This window comes from Epithele typhae (assembly GCF_022376455.1).
Source record: "Epithele typhae strain CBS 203.58 chromosome Unknown BXZ73scaffold_2, whole genome shotgun sequence".
Classification (NCBI taxonomy): domain Eukaryota; kingdom Fungi; phylum Basidiomycota; class Agaricomycetes; order Polyporales; family Epitheliaceae; genus Epithele; species Epithele typhae.
The window spans coordinates 1492603-1514563 of NW_025954193.1; the positions used below are offsets into that span (position 1 = coordinate 1492603).

The window sequence follows — 21961 nt, forward strand, 5'->3', positions numbered from 1 at the left end:
AGTGCGCTTACGCTTACGCGCGCGCTCGCTGCCGGACTTGGCCCCCACGGGCCGTCGGCTGTCCTGCTGGCAGCCCGAAAGCCTGACGTACTGTACCATTTCGACCCAAAGTTCATGTCACGCGTCACGCAGGCTCATGAACTTCCGATCAAAGTGTCACGGAGGGCCATGAACTTTCCGCCCACGGAAGGTCACAGCGTCTAAATTGCCGCCGTTCCAGCGGTCTGAGCGACGAAAAAACGACGGATTATGCACAGGGGAAGCATTACATGTATATTGAGATAGTCAGACTGGAAATATAATGATGGATACCCACTCTAGCTTCATCCTCTTCTCTGGGCTGCGTGGGAAGAGGTCGCCTTCCGGATTAGGTGCTCACAAGGCGCTTAGATCCGTGCCAGCACGCTCCCAGCGGATATCCCAACCTGTTGACATCGACCATCCTCTTGTGCTCTTCCTCGTCGACTTGCGACGGCTGCCCTCGTCGATGGCGAGACTATTGGTCGGATCATGCGTTTCGAGGTCGCCCGTGACAGGATCCTTGCAGATGGAGGGATGCCTGGCGCGGGTATCAGGTGCAAAAGGTCCGGGCGAAGGCGATGCGACAGATGCAGGCTGCTGTCTGCGTCTCTGGCGATTGAATTGCACTACCATTATAGCCTACACATTATAATCATTTCAGCGAGAGCAATGACACCGCTAGACAAGCCGCTGATATTCACAATATTGCGCGTTTGTCATCATCATATAGTCGCGGGCGGCTAGAAGGTCGACCGGCGCTATGAACATTCATGGTGTCACAGGGGCCCATGAACAGGGCGAACTTTGATGTCCGCGGTCACGCAGGGCCATGAACTTTTTCGGCTGGAAAAGTTCATGGTCACGCCCAAAATCGATGAACTTTGGGTCGAAATGGTACAGTACGCGTTTCACGCCGTCGTCCGCAAACCTCCGCGTTGCGATCGTCGTGCGCCGTCGAGGCCGCTTCGAGCGAGGGGGTCGCGGTTCGCGAAACGAGTGCGCGGCGCTCAGGGCCAAACGCGCCCGCGGGGGGGGGGCCAATCCCCGCGCGGACTTCCATTCCGATACTGGTAGGCGATTGGCATCCCGCCGTCCCAGTGGCCTGTGGGCGCGGCGCCCAGCCCTGCGCGCACCCGCCACAGGGAGGCGAGCGCGGAGCGCGGAACCGAGAGGACCACAAACACGCGCCGCTCCCGCCGTTGCGCGTCTCCGCGCGCTGCGGGGCCGTGCGCACGGTCTGTCCTGGTCGCCAACCGCCAGGCGAGGCGGGTGGGTGGGGATACCGTCGATGAATCATGACGGCCCCGTGCCTGCGTGGAAGATTGGAGGGCGGACGAAATGAATCAAGTCAAAGCAGGCTCGCACTGTGATTTAATTTCAACGTACAGAGCGTCACCGCCGGGCTACATACCCGCGCGGGTCGACGTGCGCCCCGCGGCCACGGTGCGGAACTCACTCTAACGCCACTGACGTAGCGCGGGAGCGCTTCCGCGCTGTGCGGGGATTGCGGTCGCACTCGATCACGAGCTGGTGTGCTGCCATGCAGTACATACGCTGTGCGGGGCCCAGGCATCGATAGCTGGACTGAGCGATACGTACGGTACCTCGCGTGGGGGCCAAGGCACGGACCTGCGTGCGGGACCGAAATCTGTCCTGCGAGCACGGCCCCGTCGATGGCGCTGTGGGTCCTCGGGATCTGGATAGATTTGGGATACGATGTTGGGGTATATGATGGAGCACGAACGTCTCGCGTCTCGGTCGTTTGCTGGCTGCAGATCCTCGTTAAATGAGCAGAAGAGCGTGCACGGAGACAGTGACAAAAGAATCGAGCGCGGCCTCCAGCGTACGAAACGCACATCGAGACGTAGAGCACATCGCACGCGATAACAGTGACCACAGTCGTTCTGCAGTGCGTTGTAAACAGCTGGCGCCAAGCGCAAGTCCGCGGTCTCCGTCGCGCCACCGTGTCAGTGCCGTTCGTCCTGCCTAATGTCCGACGCGCCCTCGCCGCAACTTTTCCTCCGTCGCGCACGGTCGTTCCGTACGAGCATCCCTCCCCCGCCCTCCAGCCCCACTCTCGCGCGGTCGGCGTCCGGGCTGAGCGCGGTGGAGTTTTATTTTTGTCGCCTCCGGAGACGCTACGAATACGAAGTCGAATCACGAGAGACCGCCGTGCGGCGACGCCGGCGGAGGGACTGGCTTTGCCCCTTCCGAACCGGGTGCGTGCGACCTAATTGTGTGGCTGGTGACTGGGCCTGCCGGCACGGCCGCTGCCCCGCGCGCGATGGACAATTGGGATGGGGGCACGTGGGGGCGGGAGGTGCGGGCATGAACGCCTGGTCCGTTCATGAACGCGGCGCGGGGCGCGGGGGTATTTTTTCGCAGGGCTCTAGGCGAGGTGCGGCCGCCGTGGCTCAGGCTATGTGCACAGATGCGCATAAAGCTCTGCGATCCGGCGAGAGTGCTGACCTGGATGCGCGCCGACTCGCGAGCCTTTGCTCGCGCAAGCCTTCGACTTCGCCCGACAGGATCTCATCGCCCCGATGGGCCGATGGGCTTCGGGCGAGAGACCACGAGCGTCGAAGCTGGAGGAACCGCGCGTGTGTAGTCGCTGCCTCGCTTGGACGAGCGTCGGCGCGGAGACGGAAATAAGGACGCGGGCCCCGCAGCCTCCGTCACATCGGGAAGCGATGTGCGAAGGGCTGGGGACTAGCGAGGCCGCGGCGTCCAGTGTGGCTTTCTGGCTTCTCGTCACAGGCGCATGACCGATCTTCTGTGGGCGCGACGGGACGCGTGTGGTTCCGGTAATGCGTGCTATTGCACCTTCCCATCCGCACCACCTCACTAAAGCCCTCGCCACCAGCCATAGGATAGACAGGACAGACGTCTCGAGCTCCGCGGAGCGACGCGGGGACCGAGCGATAGACGCAGAGGATGGTGCAATGGCGTGGCGCGGCAAGTGGGTATAGAGCGAAGTTGATACATACATGCACAGGAACACGGGGGCCGGCAAGTGCAAGGGCACAAGGCCGGACGCGAGCGAGGGTCCGAAACGCGGGCAGGAACGAGGAGAGTGCCGCGCTCAGCCGCTCGCACCGCTCTTGCGCTGGCTCATCGACGGCACCAACGGAGACTGCGGGAGGCTGGACGGCGGCTGGCCAGGGGTGTCGCTGTTGATGATGTCTTGGATGGAAGCCTCGAGGGCGTCGACGCGGCTCGACATCTGCGTCACTGTTCGTGTGCGCGGATGGATGGATGGAGGGAGGGATGGCGCGAGTCCGGCGCCGCGATGGGTCGGGTCAGCGGAGGGCTGTGGGCATCAGGATGGAGAGAGCACGCACTGCGATCGAGGATCTGGTTGGACATGTCGTCGAACTTCTGGTCCAGCTGTTCCAGTAGGGACTCCACCTAATGGCAATGGATGGCACGGAGTGAAGCACGGAGCGGGGTACACCAAACGCGTAGCGGGAGCGGGGAGGACATCAGTTCGGAGAGGACGAAGGAATTACCGGCTGCGTACAAACGCCGTGAGCTCATGGGGGCTGGAGATGTCGGGGGCGCTGGCGGGCTTTGGAGCTCCGGCTGTGGTCGAAGTGGCGGTGGATAGATTGGACTGTGCCGTCTGTGGCCGGGAGCCGGGAGCGACATTGAGCGGGAGGGCGGAGTTGGTGGGAGGCGGCATGTGAGGGTGGACAACAAAAGCGAGCACAATGAGCGATAAGAGGAGCGAGGATCGATGAGCGAACAAGCGTATGTGGTGCACGATCCGGCCGATGGAGAGTGAGGGGGAAGGCGTCGAGCGGAGGACTGACAAGCGCTGTGGCCGAGGACAGACGCTCGGAGGCAGACGGTTCGCGGAGTGCGTGGGACGGAGAAAGCGGCGATTTAATTTTGACAGCAGACGGGAGCGGGGTACGAAAATTATGGCTTGTGCCGCCATCGGAGATTGTGCATGAATTGATCGAGCGGTCGTCTTGGCCGCGCCGTGCTCCGCCTCGCGTTATTGTCGTGCGCTCGCCGCGTGCCAACGACGTTCTTGCCCTGGACTTGGCTTCGATCTCGATTTGCCTTGCTGACTGCGATGTACGGCACACAGACGCCCGGAAGCGGATTCAACCTTGAGCAGAAGCGAGACCAGGGCTGGCGGTGGTCCTGGCCGTCTGGACGACGATGACTCGGTGAGTGGTAAACGGGGAAGCACCGAGACACCAGCTGGTATGCTCGTGCATCTTCTGCGGGGATGATGCCACGACAGCCCAGACCGCAGCATCGGAGAAAGCGAACACTGCAGATGACGAAGACACTTACACCCGTCCTGGGCTCGTGGCGAGGCAGTGCGGACTGTTTTCAGGCCGCCTCGCGCGTCGCAGGGAGGCGGGACGGCCACGTTTGGCTCGCCAGTCCTGGATCCAGTCATGTGCGGGTTACGTGCTCGCGTCTTCGCCTCCGTCTGGCACGCCCGCGCGGGGTGCCCGTATGGCGCCTGGGAAGACCGCGCACCGCCCGGAAAGCTTGAAACTCGACCGCGTAGAGGTCCTCCCCTCTCCATTACCTCTTCCCTGCTGCCGCCCATCGTCCAAACCCGCCATCGTGCTGGGCCCTGCGAATCGGCCAACAGATCGCTCCCAGCTCCCGCCGTCCGTCCCGAATCTGGCCATGGCCTCCATCCGGGAGACACAAGCCGCTGTCTCACCATCAAGGGTCGCCGACATTGACACTTATTGTGTTCCCCGCCTCAGACGCTCCGGCTCGGGCTCCGGCGGGACAGCGCGCTCGACGACCTCTGTGGTCTCCCCGCCAACGGGCTCTGCTCCTATCCCCAGCGTGGCATAGGCTTCTTGGCCCTGCCGGCTGCTCTCCTTGTCCGCCTGCGGACGTCTCCGCGCGTCTTGTCGACGTCCTGCCCGACGACGCCCTCGAACACCGTGGGTGGGCCGACCAAGAAGCGTGGTGGGCGGCCGGGCGGCGCAGGGCGGCGCGAGGCCGAGCTTGACGGCAAGCAGCAATTTGCCTTTCCCGTCCGGAGATCGCCCCGCAGGCGTTACATTTTGGGTGCGTGCCCGTCTGACAGATTCGTCAAGAAACAATACGGCAGTCTACCCTTCCTCCGCGCCGTCCGCATCACTCGGCAAGCTATAAAGTCCCTGGCGCGGACCCTCGTCTTCCCAGCGTGTCCTCTACTTTCCCGATGGGCTTCTCCCAGATCCTGTACTTCCTCCGCCGCCTCTTTTCGTTCTGTATTTTCGACGTCATGTCATTCGCTTACGCCCCCTTCACATCGCTTGTCCCCCGCCTCGGCTCTGGGAAGTATGAGAAGCCCGCGTCCGCCACGTCTTCTTCCTCCGTCCCCCCCACTTCCTCCACTTCCTCCACCTCCTCTCCTCCTGCCGCCATGGTTTCCCGTCCCGCGCCGATCATGCTCAAGTTCCCCGACTTCATCGCGCCCATCCCCTACAAGCTCCGCTGCCACGCGCAGGAGTACCAGGTCTCGCGCGAGTCCGAGCAGTGGCTGCTCAGCATGGCCAACTTCACCGAGAAGCAGACGGGCAAGTTCCTCCGGCTCAACGCGGGCCTCCTCTCCGGCATGTGCTACATCGACTGCTCCTTCGACGAGCTCCGCGTCTGCACCGACTTCATGAACTTCCTCTTCACCCTCGACGACTGGACCGACGAGTTCGACACCACCGGCACGCGCGGCCTCGGCGAGTGCATCATGAACACGCTCTACCACCCCGACACCTTCAAGTCCGACACCGCTGCCTACCGCCTGACGCACTCGTGAGTCCCACCCGCTCTGCGCCGCGCGCATCTCATGTCCGCACTGGATGTGGGAACGGTGGCGCCCCTTCCAGTACAATGAGGCTGATCACGTGGCGCACGCCTTTTGTCTCTCCTCAGGTTCTGGACGCGCATGCGGGAGACGGCGGGCCCTGGGTGCCAGCAGCGTCTCATGTACACCCTCGACGTGTATTTCCAGGCGATCATGCAGCAGGCCTCCGACCGTGGCTCCGGCAACGTCCCCGATCTCGAGGAGTACATCCTTCTCCGCCGTGACACCTCGGGCTGCAAGACTGGTTTCGCGTTCATCGAGTACGCCGCGGGCATCGATCTGCCGGTGGACGTCGTCGAGCACCCCGTCATCGATGGCCTCGCGAACGCGACAAACGACCTTGTCTCCTGGGCGAACGTAAGTACCACAATTCGCACGGCTCTTCGCGTTTCATCTCGTGATCCGTCCATTCACCTCCGGCTGACGAACGCTCCGCCTCTCAGGACGTGCTCTCGTACAATGTTGAACAGTCGCGCGGTGACGTGAGTAATCATCCCCGTATCGCATTGCACCGGAGCACTGACGCGCGGTCCCATGCGCAGACGCACAACCTTGTCGTTGTCCTCATGGCCGCCAACAACTGCGATCGCCAGGAGGCTATCCAGCTCGCGTACGAGCTGTGGAACCAGACGCTGCAGTACTTCTTCAAGACGCGCCAGGAGATCCCGTCCTGGGGCGAGGAGATCGACCGCGCCGTCGGCTTGTACGTGCAGGGCCTCGAGGACTGGATCATCGCCAACGCCGAGTGGTCGTTCGAGACGAAGCGCTATTTCGGGGATGACGCGGCCAAGGTCAAGCAGACCCTCGAGGTCGAGCTGCTCCCCCTCCGCCAGTAGGATTAAGGGGCGCAGTTGTCCCCACACGGCGTGGCGGTCCTGGAAGGTGTGTATCTGTTTCGTGCCTTGCAACTTTCCGCTCCTGTCATGGGTGCCGTCCTACTTCCCTACCCCGTTCCGTTCGTCTCCCGTGCGCCGGCGGGATGGTTTGATCATGGTTGACATGCGGTGCTGACTATGTCCGCTCGTCCACAGGTATCCTCGACATGTCCTACGCCCGCCATCCACCGCCCTTTGTATTCCTGCTCTCCTTGGCGACATTCGCATCCGATCGCGATGGCCAGGCGTTGGGGGCCACGCAGCCAGCGCGTGGGCCTTGCGCCGCACTATCCTAGTATCTGCGGCGCACGCGCTGTAATCGACCTAGAACTCTACTTCCCTCCTTCCTGCCTCGCGGCGGGGGGCTAACTCCACACTCCTATTCGCACTTTACTCCCTTCGCTCTGCGCCCTGTGCCATACCACCCATCCTCCCGTGCACTTTGCTTGATGTGCGCTGAAAATGTACATCGCTCCGTTTCGACTGGCCGGGCTTCGCGCTTTCCACCACCGTATGCCTATGACATAGCCCCGCGCCCCTTTCATTCGTTGACCTTTCCTCTTCGTTCGTGCATACTTATTACCTTCGCTCCTTGTTCTGGCCCTCCGTTCCGTGACCCCCGTCCCCGTCCCCCCGCCGCGCGTGCAAGCCTGCGCGCGCGATCCCTTACGTTATTACCTACACCCTACTGGAGAATACACATACGCCTTCGTTTAGTCTGTGTCTCAGGATGTAGCACCACACACCCCCGCTGTATTTAGATCTACCACTAGCAAGCTCTCCTATGCCACGCGTGTAGCATGCGCGATTAGTATGCTTTCATTGACCTCCTTTTGTGTGCGCGTGCGTGTCGGTGGATGGGGCGGTCTGAGGAGTCTCGTGGTATGTGTCTACACTCGTCGCATTGTTGGCTGGCCTGGTACTCATTCTGGCGCTTTCAGATCGTCGGCGTTTTTAAACATGTCAGCGTTCGCGTTTCTATGCCTTCTGCTTCTTCGTGGACGACTTAAGCCCGCAATTTAACCAGGCAGGTTTGTCAAACTTCTGGCTCCGCAGCGCCGTCAACTACAAATTGTACACCAAGAGTACTGCGCGGCGTCCTCCGCGCTCGAGACCACGACCAGGCGTAAATTGTGCGATAATTGCGCTGGCGACGGGGCTGGTATGTGATGCTTTAAACGCTTTTGTTTGACTCGCCGGACGCCCAAGCCAACCAGATGGGGCAACGCGTTCAGTCCCTCTCTCGTCTCAGCCCGCTGATTTCATGATTTCATCAGTCGCTCTCCGCCCTTCATGCCGTGCGGGCGGCTTTGTCGACATCGCGGAAAAGCCGCGCGAAATCGCGCGGGGACCACACGCCGGTGACGTCACCGACTCTCGCGGCGGGCGGAAGGTGCTCGTGCTCGGGTTCCGAATGTACCCGCATCTGCCACCCCCGCACCGCAAAACGTGTTCTGCGTCCTGCCGCGTCCCCGCTTCGGCCTCGACGGGGACACGCACGCCGTGCTTCCGCGCGCAATCTAACAGCGCCGCCTCGTGCCTCCCGCCCCTGCGCGCACTGTCCGCGCTGATCCACGTTGCTCGCGCGCCCCCTCCCCCTCCCCCTCCCCTCCCTTCCTTCCTTCCTTTGCCGCGTCCTGCCGCTTCCGCCGCTCTACTCTGCAACCGTCCGCGTCGAAGCTGGCTGCCGTCACCCGTGCTGCATTGCCGGCGGGCCACGCCCTGCCACGCCCTGCGGGGCGGTACGCGCGCGCCATGTGCTCGCGCCGCGCGAAGCGCCATATCTATAGCAACTGCCCGAGCCGCAGCGGGCGGGTGCGGGGGGGAGACCTTCGCTGCGCGTTCGGACGAGCGGTTCGGAACCGTCGTCGCTGGCGCGCGGCCGGGCTCGGGCTCAGCGCTCAGGCTCGAGGAGCCCCGTCGAGCGCGATCGCGAGCCTCTTCCCTCGTTTCTGCGCCCGCGGGCCGCAGCGGCGGGGCTCGCGTTGATCCGCGGCCCGGCGCGCGCGGGGCGGGCGCTCCGCCTTGTCCGCCCGGCGCTCGGGCGCACCCGGACGGTGTAGTATGTTTGCTTCAAGCTTGCGCTGGACGCGCGTGCGCAGCGGCGAGCGCCCTGCCGTGGGCGATGGCGACGAGCTCACTCCGGCGTCCCGGGCCCCTCTTGTTCTTCTCTCGCCGGTGGCAGCGAAGAGGGGGAGGTGAACGCTTCTCCCGGGCCCGTCCTCGAACGCACACGTCGATGACGAAGCTGACACCTTGCCAGGCATACCCGAACATACCCGGCCCATCCGTCCACCGAGGGTCCTTTCCCCCCGAGAGAGCCAGGGTCGCGCGGGTCGGTGCACGTCGTCGTCTGAGTCGGTCGCTGTCCGCACCCCGCTTTCGGCCGCGGGCGCACCGTTGCCAGTCCGCGCCCGCTCGCTCGCCCTTCCTCGGTGGATACGCCTCGTGGTGGCCTGGCGATGATGATGCGTCGACGGTAGGACCCCGGCGGGGATAGGCGGGTATGTTTGCGTCCCCGTCCGCAAGATCGACGCGGTGAGTGCCACACAGGCGACCCGAGATTCCGTGCGCTCACACAGGATCAGGATCTCGCAGTGCACTGGCTGTCTGAACTCTGCCCTGCGTGGCGACTGGCTGGGCGACATGAATTCGCAGAGGCGGCCCTGAGGCCTGAGGGCCGCCAGCTCCTTCGTGGCGCCCTCCTCCTCCATGTGCCCTCCTCCTCCGTGGCGCCCGCCCGCGGACCCACTCACTTCCCGCCGTGCGCCGACGAAGCGCGGGGCTCGGCGGGGGCCTCCGTGGATACGCGCACGCACGCGCCCGTGATCAGAGCACGAACGCAATCGTGCTCGCCTTCTCGATGTGCAATGCATCCGGCGGCCGTTCGGTCGTCCGCTCGCCCGCCCGCTCGGTGGATAGAAACTCGGCCTTCCGATCTGTGCACCGTGCCCCGTAGAGGCCCTCAAATTCGGGGCGGTGGGGGTGGCCCAGGCCCCCCCAACCCGCTTGTTGCGAGGACTCAGGAGGGGGTCGGTCCGACAGACCCCGCACGAGACACGAGGGCCGCTCAGAGATCTCCTCGCGCCGCTGCTGGCCTCGGCTGGAGGTGCGCGGGACCCCCGCGAGGGGCTCTTGGTGGACGGGCGACGGGACGGCGTCCCGCTCGGTGGCCCTGTGCTCCACAATCCGCGGACTGGCGGGGACGGACTGGGTCCACGAGGAGAGACGTGCGTTCAAGCATCGTGCACGGGCGCGCGGAGGGCTGGACTGCGAACGGTGCCGTGATGGGGTGAGAGTGGATGCAGTAAGCGGCGGGCAAGTGATCTGAGAGGGATCTGCGCAGGGTACGTACGCACCTGGCCGCAGTCGCGAATGGCCCGCGCGGGCAGGTGCTCGCGCAGCCCCGGGCGTGTGGCGGGGGGAGCGGGTCGCCATGCTTGCTCTGTATCGCCGATCGACGTCGACCGATTCCGCGGACCGCTCTGACCTTCTGTGGCGACCACGAGAGAGGAAGGAGGAGGACGTGCTGAAGACGGGCGCCTGATGTTGACTGAGTAAATGCGTCGCAGCTGTCTCGGGAACGAGGGGGGTGCAGGAAGTGCGAGGGGAGCTGTCCGCCCTGGCATTCCGCGCGGCTCGATGTCGTCAGAGCAGGGCCCACTTGAGCCCACCCCCCCTTCGCGCGCGCACGCTATGTTGTCCGCCCGCGCCGCCGTGCACCTGGGATCGCCCGTTCGGGCGACGGCGAGCTGGGGGAATAGACGTGCACAATCCGGGGCTAGCGGGGAGGCGGATCAAACGCTAAGCGTAAAGGTTCGCGAATCGCCCCCGCCCGAATGGCCAGACCGCCTCGCCTCGCCCCGCCCCGAGCCTTGCCGGCTGCCTCTGCCCCCGCCCCGTCGTCGCTCACGTGCCGTTTCGGGGGGGAGGGCGCTGCCAAAGTAGCTCCTCGTTTAGGCTTGGTGCGAACTCGCGTCGGGCTGCGGAAGCATCGGTGAGGCGGGCCCTCCGCCGCGAACCCTTCGCCCGTCGACGCCCCGCGCGGTGCCCCTTAGCCGGAAACTTTGCGTGCGAGGACCCTGCTGCAGGCGCTCGAGACAACAAGCTGCTCGCGGGGTGGGACCAATGTCGCGCGCGCGATGGATCGATTGCGCGCGCGATCGGCGAAAAGGCGTTAGCCAAAGCGGCCGCACGCCGTCAGACGACGAACGAACGCTCTCGAGAAGATCTGAGCTCCGAGGGCCCGAAGCCGGGCTGGAGGCATAAGTACGTTAGCGGCCGAGGCGCTGATGCCGACGTCTCGTCCGACGTGCGCACGACGCCTGACAGCTCGCGCAGGACCCGTCCCTGGGGCCTCCGCGGGCCCGGCCAATCGCCGGCCGTGCACTCATCTTATGCTGCTCTATCGCACGCCAGCCCCCCCTCCTTCCGACGTCGCGAGCCTCGCTGTCCCTGTGGGCGAGGCTGGGGCGCGGGCAGCGCTGTCGACGCCCCCCTGCGCTAGTACTGCCCAGCTGACACACGGCCCGTCGCGCTCCTCTGACTTCGAACGCAGCGTGCGCGCGCGAGGGTGTGTGGCGTGCGGATCGCGACGAGATGCAGGACGGGAGAGAGGCTGGGCCGGCAGCGCGTGGTGGACGCTGGCTGGGCGGGAGGCGGGAGGGTGAATGACCGATTACGTCGATCGAGAGTTGAGGGCGTCGGGCACACCCGGGACCGCGCCCGCCGACCGCGAGCAGCTGCCTCGAGCTCGGGACCAATACAAGGTTTGGCCGCGATCGCGCATCGATCGCACCGCGTCCTCGCCGAACCAAACGGCGCGCGCGGGGGGCCCGCCTCGCGCCGTCGCCGGGCCAGCGCGCGCGGGGAGCTGGAGGCCGCCGTATGGCTCGTAATGTGTACATTGCATCAGACAGTGAACACCGTCCCCGGCGTTCCCCGCGCGGGTGTGCGTGCTCCCCCGCCACGCGAGCTTACGGCACCTGTCTGCGACCCAGCCCGGGAAGGGCATTATGAGGCCCATAGCGGGACAGACGAGCTGTCGCCGCCCCACCCGGCTCTTGGCCCTGCCACGGGGGCGCTGCCATCGCTGGAGGCCCACCGTCGACCAGCGGCGACCGTCCACAGGGTCCTCCCAGGGTCCTCCGCGTGCGACGCTGGCTGACAACGGCGGCGCGTGCAGCGCGAGCGGCGGGCTCGCGCAAATTGATGCACAGTGCGAGCTGCCCAGGCTCGGCCCTCGTCGCGATTGATGGGCCCGAGACTGCACACAGGCCGGGGGGAGAGAGCCTCAGGCGCCGGCGGGGGACACAGCTCTCCCGCGTGGCACCGCCGGCACCACGGCCCCAGCTCGAACGAGCAGGCCGTGCGATACATGCAGTCCGACTGGGCCTGAAAGCGTTCGACGCATGACGACCTGATCGGGGACGCACTCACTTCTTCTCAGTCTCATTTCCGAGGGAACGAAGCTGATGGTCGGGAACTCGTCCTCCATAAAAACAACGGCCCGCCGCCGCAGCCTCTTCCAGCTCCCCTGTCCTGCCGCCGCCCGTCAACGCCCACACACACACACCGCCGCCGCGAGCACATACTACATGACCATGACCCCAGCCCGCCCTCTCTTCGAGGGCTTCGTCGACACCACCATGGACGCCCTCCGCCTCATCGAGGTTCGTCCCGCCCTGCTCTATCTCTCTCTCTCCTTCTCCCCGGCGTCCCGGCTGACGCGCCCCGCGCCGGGTCATCTTTGACCCATCCCAGGCAGCCCGGCGGGGGATGATACCCCGAATAACCCGGAGACTGAACGACTTCGAGCGGCGGAACATGGTCAAGAGCGGCGCCGTCTTCATCTTCAGCGTCGACGAGAGCGGCATCAAGCGGTGGACCGAGGGCCTCGCCTGGTCCCAGTCCCGCATCTCCGGGAACTTCCTCGTGCGTGTCGACGCCAGCTGCTCTCCTGCCGGCACCCGCGCACTACACGGCCCCGTCCTAACTGCCCCGCCTCCCCACACCCCCTCCACGCAGCTCTATCGGGAGGTCGCAGATCGCGCGCGGCCCATCCTCCAGCACGCCGACCTCGCCCCCCTCCACACCGCCCGCCCGCCCGAGCCGCAGCTCGCGTACAAGCCGCGCGGGCTGGTCAAGAAGGTCCGTCCGTCCGTCCGCGGCCCCCCGGCGCGCGCGCACGCACGCGATGCTCACCCCGCCGCCCCGCAGACGATCACGGTCCGGGTCGACGGCGCGGACTACCACCTCATCGCGTACTACACCCCCGAGGACGTGCAGAGCGGCGCGCTGCGACGCCCGACCGCCGTCCCGGAGCTGATGGCGCTCGACGTCCCCCCGGAGCTCACGCGCTCGACCAACTTCCGCTACCCGCCCGAGCTCGAGCGGCCGCAGGAGGCGGCGACGGCCCCGCGCAGGTGAGAGCGGCCGCGGCGGCCCCCGCCCCCTCGCGCGCCGCGACGACGAGCTGACCGAGCTCCCGCTGCAGAGACGCGCCGGAACCCCGGCGGGGGTCGCACCACCACCACCACCCACAGCACCACCCACACCAGCGCACGACGCCGTCGCCCGTGCTCGCCCCGTCGCGGACGGGCACGGGCGAGCTCGCCGGGCCCTCGGGCATGGCGGCGGCGGGACCCGTGCGCTTCCAGCGCGCGGCCGGGGCCGCCGTGCCGCCGCCGTACTTCCCGCACGACCCGTACGGCGCGCTCATGGAGTCCGCTGCCGCCGCGTCCGGGTTTGCCGGCGCACACGGCCCGCCCTTCGCGGGCGCCCCCGTCCCGGTCCCCCGCGCGGTGCGCACGCAGCAGAGGGAGCACGCCGTCAACGTCAGCGTCCACGGCACCCCGCCGCCGTCCCCGTGGCAGCAACAGCAGCAGCAGCTCCAGCAGGCGGTGTACGACCCGCTCCCGCTCTCCCCGCTCGCTCCGCCGTCGCCGTCAGGGTCCGGGTCCGGGTCGGCGGGGATGCACCAGCACCAACACCCTCACCACCAGCACCAGCACCAACATCAACACCGCCACGCGCACCACCACCCCGGGAGCCCGACGGGGGCATACGCGCACGCGGGCGCCGCCGCGCCCTACCAGTCCGCGTACGACGCCCGGCGGGGCGGGCAGTGGGCGCACGCGGGCGGGGACGGCAGCGGGAGCGGCAGCATCGGGGGCGCGGGGCCGGCGTCGCCGCTGAGCCCGTGGTCGCCCGCGATGGCGTCCGCGCCCCCAGTGCCGTTCTCCGCCGCGGCGAGCTTCCCGGCGGCGCCCCACGCGCGGGAGCACCTCCGCGCGCGGTCGTACCCGCCCGCGGCGCAGTGGGCGTAGGGAGGGATCGCGGCGCGGCGGCTTCGGGGCAGGAGCAGAAGCAACAGAAGCACGAGCGAGCACCCCGCCGGCCACAGCAAACACATTTGCCGCACCAGAGCGGCGGCGGCGGTAGTAGCAGCAGCAGCCACGGCAACCTCAGCAGCCGTGCCCGCCGTTCCCGCATGGCTTCGACCGCGGGGCGGAGAGGTTCCATCGACAGATCAACGGAGGACGGGACGGCGCCGGGACTGGAAGGACAGACAACGTAAGCGGACCTTGGACGGGACACGCACCACACCACCGTTACTGTACGCTGTATTCGGGCGTTTCTCGCTCGGCCGTCCGTGTGCGGGCGACACGGGCGGGGCAGGCAGACACCGCGCACAGGCCCTCGGAAGCTCCGAGCGGCCGTTCGAATCGAGCCGGGTTCGATGATGCAAACATGTGATGACACGGGTGCGTGCGCGGCGTGGAGAGGACATGAGGCTGCCCCACGGCGGGGTGGAACAAGGGGCCTCTATGTATTCCCGGCTGCGGCTCGACGCTCGATGAACCCCCGAATGTTGGCGTGCCCCTCGACGCTGCCGAAGAAGGAACGTTTCGCCGTGTTTTCCCAGAGGACGACGTCGAGCTGCTTCGCATAGTTGAGCACGTACTCGTAGTCCGCCACGGACGCAAAGCCGGTGTAGAGGTAGCCTGTTGGGGACGGTTCGGTCAATGCTATGACGTAGTTGAGCTTAACTGAGAGGTCCCGACCTTCTTGTGATTTAAGGCGGTTTTTCTCAAGCTCCCAGAGGCGGATCTGGTCCTGTACGGTGACTGGCAGGAGTGGTTTCTGCGAATACCGGGAAATCAGACAAGTGGAGTCGGCAATATTCTGGTCGCGGCGACCTACGTTTTTGCGCATCTGTGAGTGCGCATGAGTCACCAGGTAGCTGATGATCTACTCCGACGCCACGTTAACGTATCGGGCACACGAGGCTGGCAAGCCGCCATACCTGGTCCGCGGTGATCCCGTTAGTAAGCGCCTTCTTCACACTCTCGCGGGTAATCGCTCCAATGACGAGATTAGGGAACCGAGATTTGAGCGTAACGAACAGGTTCAAGACAGCAATTTGTAGTGGGTTGTCTTCGGAGAGTTAGCGCCCGATGGAAGATCCCATAGGTTGAAACACGTACCGGTGTACGCATACAGCCGATAGTTTGTTTCGAGAACAATGAAACCCTGTGCCTGTGAACCGTCTCCAGTGCTGGTTGATGTGGGGAGAGGAGGGGCTGAGGACGTCAGAGTGGTGGCTAGGCGGGTCGGACTGAATCTCCTCGATGTCGCCTTCGGAAAAAAAGAGGGGCCACGTTGTGGGCGAGCAATCCGAGAAGACGTCAAAGGTACTTACGGACCGCTGTTTGATGAGGCCGTAGTCCCTGAGGTCCTCGAGCATCGCCTTCTGCGTCGCACTGAGATGCTCGGTTGAGTAATCCTGTACACATGTGAGCACGTGAGCGATCAACGGAGCCCACAAAGCGAGCCGGATTATCGCACCTTGCCGAGCTCCATAGTGGACATCATGAGAAGAAAACTGAGGACCTCGACCAAATCCATCCGTCGCTCCTGGAAGCGGCGCGCGTGTTCAGAATGCCGTAGACACCCACAGGTTGAGCTATACCTCTGCCATTTGGAGGTACTGCAGAAGTAGCTCCCAGAGCTGTTCATGTGGTGGGTGAAGGAGAAATTGGAACCCCGCGGAGGTGATTTTCTGGGCACTCCCGCTGTCGGGTGTGACACTGCTGGTCCACCTGCGATGCGGATAGAAGGCACTCACCGCTCGCTCGCCATGAGCCCACTTCGCTGGAGAAGGTACAGAACGCCGCCTGATGGCTTGGCCGGGAACTGTCCAGTCCCTGAGGAGACCATGTAGTACAAAATGGTCTACGTATGGCGTGTGAGAGGCTTGTCGCGCTAGGGAGATAATCGGGGGCACCTCCCACCGTTCAAGCGCGTAAGCGTCTAGAGAATCAATGTCTGGAGGCGGGTGCTTCTCGCTGTCGGCGAGAACACCGAAACTGCCACTTGCTCCGCTGTCCCGAGAATGAGAGGGTGTGTGGAGAGAGATGAGGAAACATACCCTCCAGTAATGGCATGGCGGAAGCTCGCTTTGAACGTAGGGTTCAGGGCGAGCTTTGCGGTGGATTGAGGCAGTATATGCAATCGGGCAAGAGTGGCTAGTGCCCCATGGTACGGCCTACGGCATGTGAGGCAACGGACATCAGGAAGAGCAATAAAATGGGCGCTTACGTGCGCCCTTCTCGGGTGACCCAGGCGGCGATGGTGGATGCAGGAATGGGGGACTCGAGCCATAGGAGGCTCATTACCAGCTGGCGTTCGAGAGGGCGAAGGAGCCTGGGGAGACCTGTACGTCAGACGGAGACAGAGCGTAGGTAGGCGGAAGGAATGACCGGAATATTGAGAGACATGACGACGGCTTCTGGTACAGTCTCGTCAATGTGGTCTGGGACTGGGACTGCAGAAATGACACCAAGCGATGGGAGTTGTCGTGCTCATCCACCGCAGCGGGCGCCTTGGCGGGTTCAGTGGCGGGCTTAATGCGAATCAAGGGCGCGGCCATGAGGACGGGCGGGCGGAATATGACTATAGATGTGCGGAGGAATAATCCAGCAGCTATCTCCGTTGAGAGCTGGACGGTGGTCAGTACATAGGGAGACATGCCGTTGGCGAGGCACTCACGACGTCGTGGACTGCGACAAGCCCGGCGTCTGACAGACGCCCGTACGTGGCCCGTGACGGCTTCGCGTAACACCGTGGGAAGGACCGTGCACGCGACGCGTCATGGCCTCGCCCGACGCGCACTCCTCCCTCAGCCCCCCCACTCGCCCGCACCTATGGCTGCGAACACCATACACAACGCCGCCCTGAACCGTAAGTGAACCCCGCACGCCCGCGGGCCTCATGTTAACCCCGCGCAGGACAGTTCGGCCTCGTGCGCTCGCTCGTCTCGCAGGACCCGAAACTTGCGGAGGCCGTGGACGAGGTCGGTCTGCAGCCGCCGCCTTCTCGTGCCGGCACTGAACATATGACCAGGACGGGAGAACACCCATACACTGGGCCGCCTCGTCGGGCTCCGTCGACACTGTCCGCTACCTCATTGATCAGAAAGTTGCCGTCAACCGCGGCGATAGTGGCGGATGGACGCCTCTACACATCGCTGGTCCGTCACAGCGTTGCGTGTGTACTTGCCTCATGCCCGCGTTAACCGCCCTGGCGTAACCTAGCCAGCGGCGGCTTCGAGGACGTAGTCCGAGAACTCCTGGGGGCCGGCGCCGAGGTCAACGCTGTGAACGAGAAGGGCCTCACCCCGCTGTGAGAATCTCGCCCTTCGCGTTATATCTCCCGTTGACTTCGGATCCAGACACTATGCGGCTTCCAAGTCTAGGGTCGAGGTACGCACTCCGAGTTACACACGTACAAACACATAACAACTCTCGATCACTAGATCGGTAAACTATTGATCTCGCGCGGGGCAGATGCAAGTATCTCGGTTTGATCCTGCCCATCTCGGGGCATCCTCGGTGGACTCATAGCAGCCCCACAGATCAACGCCAAGGACCGAGCTAATCAGACGGCGCTGTGTGTCTCTCTTATCGGAACAAGCTTATGACGTCTTACTCACTCCAATTTGCAGGCACAGAGCAGCAACAACTGGGTCCACAGGATTCATCAATATTCTGCTCAAACCGCCTGAGGGCGCCGCCAAGACTCGTCTCAATACCGCCGACCGCATTGGTGTGTATCCTCTCAGCCTATATCTTAAAATAAATGCTTCATGACATCGCGCCTCTCCACAGGCAACACGCCTCTTCATCTCGCCATGGAATCCGCGCACGCGGAAGCCGCCTGTCTCTTGATCGAAGCCGGAGCAGATCGCGAGCGTGTAGGTCATCATTATTCTCCACCTCTCGTGGTCCTCATTTCCACACAGACAAATCTCGACGACGAGATGCCTGAGGATCTGGAAGGGGTAGGTGGCCAAGAACAGCGACGGGCGAGGAATTACGTCATCGACCGGTGTGGCAAGCGATAACGATCTCAGCTTTCCTGTTGCTGCAGGCCAAAGAGAAGTCTGTATCTGTATGATTTAATGGTGTGATTGATGGGCGCGGCCCGCTCTTCGATTAGCAATAATTCTGCCAGTCCGTCTGCGGTCATTACTTCATGTTGGTGAGGAAGAGGCTCAGTCGTGAGATGAGTTGACTACTATGACTACTGCAGTGCGTGCCAGACTGTACAGTGTCTAATACATGACAAATAATTGACTAAAGCGTCCAGGAAGAACATGTGAATACCCTGGCCCCTCAAGCAATACTATGGATATCCACCATGAAGTACATCGTCATGACAGAAGAATGCATCATCCCCGGTGCAGGTCAGCCTATGTCTGAGAGATGGCCTAGGCGTTTGTGCACCACCCTTGTTCTCTGTGGCGGAGCTTTGCCACAGCGCGCCCATTCCTCTCTTCTGCCTTGGCAGAAGTGTCACGATACGACTTTTCTTGATGTGTCCACCCTCATCCCCGAAGTACCGTCCAGACTCGAAGCTCCAGTGTAGCGTGCCGACCATCCAGTCCTGCAGCCCTTGGACGTACGCCGCGACTGCGCGGTCCACTTCGGGCCCCCACGAAGGGAGCGTGCGCCGGTCATGCTCGAAGCGCGCGATAGACGCATCGCAGAGTCCCCCCACGAAGTCGACGGCCTCTTGCAGGCTGATCGCATGGCGCTGCATGACCACTACGAGCATGTTGTGCGAGTCTCCGCGGGCCTGCTCCACGTTGTAGGAGAATATGTCCTGCGTCAAAGATACGATAAGAGCAATCAGATCGAGAAGCCGACAACGACTCCGGGCGGGCCCATGCTCACATTCGACCACGAGATGTACGAGTTCGCGGCCTCCTCGAGCGCGCGCACGGTCGGATGGCTCGCGACCTCGTCCGGGAGGTCGATCCCCGCCGCGTACTCGATGAGCGCGAAGCACGGCTTGCAGCCGCTCGTGTCCCAGCGCAGCGCGACGTACTCCTCGAAGGACGGGACGTCGCCGCGCGTCCTGTCTTTCGCTTGTTGCGCCACCGCGCGGAAAAACAGGTCCATCGTCTCCATGAACCGCCGTCCACACCGCGGTCCCGCGTTCTCGTGCAGTCGCGCTCCGATGCTGCGAAACCAGAACATGGCGTCAGTACAGCACGCACGCACGCAGCCCCACACCCGGCGCCCAGGGTGCAATCCCAGCTCATTTCCGCCTCGTCTGGATAGCGTCGTGCTCGCGCTAGATCCTCCTCAGAGACCGAGTCACCAACGACAGCATCCGCTAGCAAGAACTAAGCCAAAGCGGGTGCGCACGCACCTCTGCGCGAGCCGCCCCGCAGCCTTCGTGCTCCGGCACCCGTTCGGGTCTGCGAGCGCGCCCATGACGCACGCCGCGAGCCCCCCCGCGTCGCGCCCGCCCCGGAACTCGTCCGACCAGTCGTCGAGCGTGAAGAGGAAGCCGAGGAAGTCCGCGCCGTCGCGCAGCGCCTGCGCGCACGCGCCGGGGTAGCACGCGCCCGCGAGCTCGCCCGCGCGCAGGCGGCGGATCGCGGCGCGGGCGCGCTTCGGGCCCGAGGCGTGCGCGTGCGCGAGGAGCCAGGCTTCGGACGCGCGCGCGACGGGGGAGGTGTGCGGGTTTAGGGCGAGGGCGTACGGGCAGTGCCCTTCGAGGTCGGGGAGGGTGAAGGTACGCGGCGGCGTCGGGGCGCGGTGCGGCATTGAGTTTGGACGAGGGAGGGTAGCGCGGGGGGACTGAGGCGGCCGGGGGAAGGGCTGCGCGGGTGGGCGGCCGTTGGGAGTCTGTTGCCCGCGGCTGTTGACTTATACTCCTGCACGGGGCACGAACTCGCCGTGCGTTGTGCTGTACGTGTTGGACGGCGGGCTGGGAAAACGGGAAATGCGAGGCCGGCGCGTGTGCGGGGGGTGGACCGTCCGAAGCAGGCGGTGTCAAGTGGAGGTTGTGTTGGAGAAGGGCAGGTCGGTGTTACTGTGAAGCTCAGGAAGCTCGCTGAGAGTCTGCGCCGGTCGCTTGCATGTGTCCCCCGACATCCAGACCGGCCCGCCCCCACGGGTACCCCTATGGTGCTCGCTTCCTCACAGCGCGGTGTGAATACGCGTGTGCAAAGGAGGGACGCACATTGCGCGCGACGGTGGTGAATATCACTGGACGAACTTCGAGGAAGATTGGTTCCTGAAGGCAACCTGGGAAAAAGATATGACCTTTAGGAACTGGGGTGCGGCCTCGTTAGCTTGAACATTGAAGCATGAACATGCGTGAAAAGCGTGGATGCCACGTTGATTCCTGGGAATTCGAGGACGAAAGGAAATGAGGTCTGGCAAATTGACAAACTGTAGTTTCTCTTCAGTAAGTTGCCAACGGACCCAGCGGCGCGCCACTGACCACGTCGTGGAGAACATGATGGACGGGCGATAATGAGGATTCGGCGTGGGGCATACAATTCCCACCACGTCAGACATAGCTACTAGACTTCGTCGAGGTTGCCATACGATGGCGTAGAGTTGTCGGGTGCGGAGACATGGTCCTCCGAGTCGCGCGCGGTCCGTGTAATTCTGAAGAAGTATTTGACTCTCACTTCTGCGATCCTGGAGTGCAAGTACGCTGTCGCTGACGAATCAGTGTTCTCGAGGGGTGAAAAGCAACTTCAGTACATATGCACTGCGTTCGGCTCACTTGGGGTTCGAATCATTGAGTCTGGAGAACATGCCACACGACAGATGATAGGGTCCGGAGTGTGACTGAAGGTCCGAGTGGCCTTGTGATTGTTCTTGCGGCAATACCGAAATTGTCCTGTCTTTGTTCACAACTATTGATCGGACTTATATTTTCAGAGCGGAGTGGCGGTAATTAAAAGCTGGGGCCACGGAGTATCACATGTGTTAAAACTCCGCACGCCCCCTACTAGCGAGCGCCGGAAGTTGGTTCAACCGAGTCCGAGTCCATCTACCGCGGACTATTGGTCGTTCTCCGATGAACTCGGAGTGCACAAGTGCGCTGTGGTCGTTACTCCTCAGCCGCTACGCAGCGGCGCAGCAGTCAATCAAACGTACGTCCCATCTCTCGGCCGATATTACTGCGACATGTCTGTTTGTGAATGTACGCTTATAACCATATACACAGCATAATCACCGACTTCTTTATGCACCAGATCCCCCGGCCCCCGCTTCTCTGCGTGGACCAGGATTGACGCGTGGTGCACGCATGTCCCTTACGTTGTCTGACGATCGGACGATCGTCATACTCAAACTAGTGCATCCATGGAGACTAAGGGCCTGTTCGGCAACTTGACACCGGTACTAGCGTCAGTCCGCAAGCATCGGAGTGGTAGCAATCGCTGAGAGCGGTGTTTGTTCCCGCAGGTAAATAGCGTTCGCATGCGACCGGTGTCAGGTCTCCGAACAGGCCCTAAGTTCTCCTGAAATAAGGTGGCGCGGCTGCGGGGAATCGTCAAGATGACTCGGACAGGAGGCGCCTTGTGGGCGACTTCTTTGATTCGGAATGTACAAGACAGCAGACATAAACCTGGGTGACCTCTGTACGTTCAACACTCTTGTCCTGCTCTTTTTTACCCCTCATGCTCACATGTCTTCCTTCACTGAAAGCGACGGTAAACTTACTGTCGCCTTTTCGTCCCCTGTCTCTCACAGTTCACTCCATTTTGTCCTTAGAATCTCTCCCTAGTTATCTCGACAGCACGTCGGTCGCTGCTTGGAACGTTCAAAGAGCGGAGCAGAAACATGTGTTCCACCTCGACGCCAAGAAGTCCATCTTACCCTGGCTAACCCTCACGCTAATCAGTCGGGCATGCACCGGC

The 21961-nt window shown here is 63.5% G+C and overlaps 5 protein-coding genes across 5 annotated transcripts; 2 read left to right on the forward strand and 3 right to left on the reverse strand.

Moving 5' to 3' along the window:
- Positions 1–3103: 3103 nt before the first annotated feature.
- BXZ73DRAFT_38374 (heat shock factor binding protein 1-domain-containing protein) lies at positions 3104–3703 on the reverse strand (the record flags this gene model as incomplete). Its single annotated transcript, XM_048018176.1, has 3 exons — positions 3104–3252; positions 3363–3429; positions 3542–3703. The coding sequence occupies 3 exons, from the start codon at positions 3701–3703 to the stop codon at positions 3104–3106; spliced, it is 378 nt and encodes a 125-aa protein (XP_047883407.1).
- A 1710-nt stretch (positions 3704–5413) lies between these two features.
- Positions 5414–6687, forward strand: BXZ73DRAFT_38120 (terpenoid synthase; the record flags this gene model as incomplete). The annotated part of the gene is made up of 4 exons (XM_048018124.1): positions 5414–5799; positions 5920–6208; positions 6295–6333; positions 6394–6687. The coding sequence occupies 4 exons, from the start codon at positions 5414–5416 to the stop codon at positions 6685–6687; spliced, it is 1008 nt and encodes a 335-aa protein (XP_047883408.1).
- A 5636-nt stretch (positions 6688–12323) lies between these two features.
- On the forward strand, positions 12324–13155 carry BXZ73DRAFT_38785 (Gti1/Pac2 family-domain-containing protein; the record flags this gene model as incomplete). The annotated part of the gene is made up of 4 exons (XM_048018256.1): positions 12324–12398; positions 12490–12660; positions 12754–12876; positions 12946–13155. The coding sequence occupies 4 exons, from the start codon at positions 12324–12326 to the stop codon at positions 13153–13155; spliced, it is 579 nt and encodes a 192-aa protein (XP_047883409.1).
- A 1398-nt stretch (positions 13156–14553) lies between these two features.
- On the reverse strand, positions 14554–16660 carry BXZ73DRAFT_38639 (transcription factor Tfb2; the record flags this gene model as incomplete). The annotated part of the gene is made up of 13 exons (XM_048018234.1): positions 14554–14732; positions 14793–14871; positions 14932–14979; positions 15035–15165; positions 15216–15366; positions 15431–15514; positions 15577–15645; positions 15701–15803; positions 15857–15963; positions 16016–16112; positions 16160–16276; positions 16330–16434; positions 16491–16660. 13 exons carry the CDS (start codon positions 16658–16660, stop codon positions 14554–14556), a joined length of 1440 nt encoding a protein of 479 aa, XP_047883410.1.
- Positions 16661–18257: 1597 nt separating this feature from the next.
- Positions 18258–19847, reverse strand: BXZ73DRAFT_86901 (terpenoid synthase; the record flags this gene model as incomplete). Its single annotated transcript, XM_048024341.1, has 4 exons — positions 18258–18332; positions 18589–18894; positions 18966–19254; positions 19447–19847. The coding sequence occupies 4 exons, from the start codon at positions 19845–19847 to the stop codon at positions 18258–18260; spliced, it is 1071 nt and encodes a 356-aa protein (XP_047883411.1).
- Between the last annotated feature and the right edge of the window lie 2114 nt (positions 19848–21961).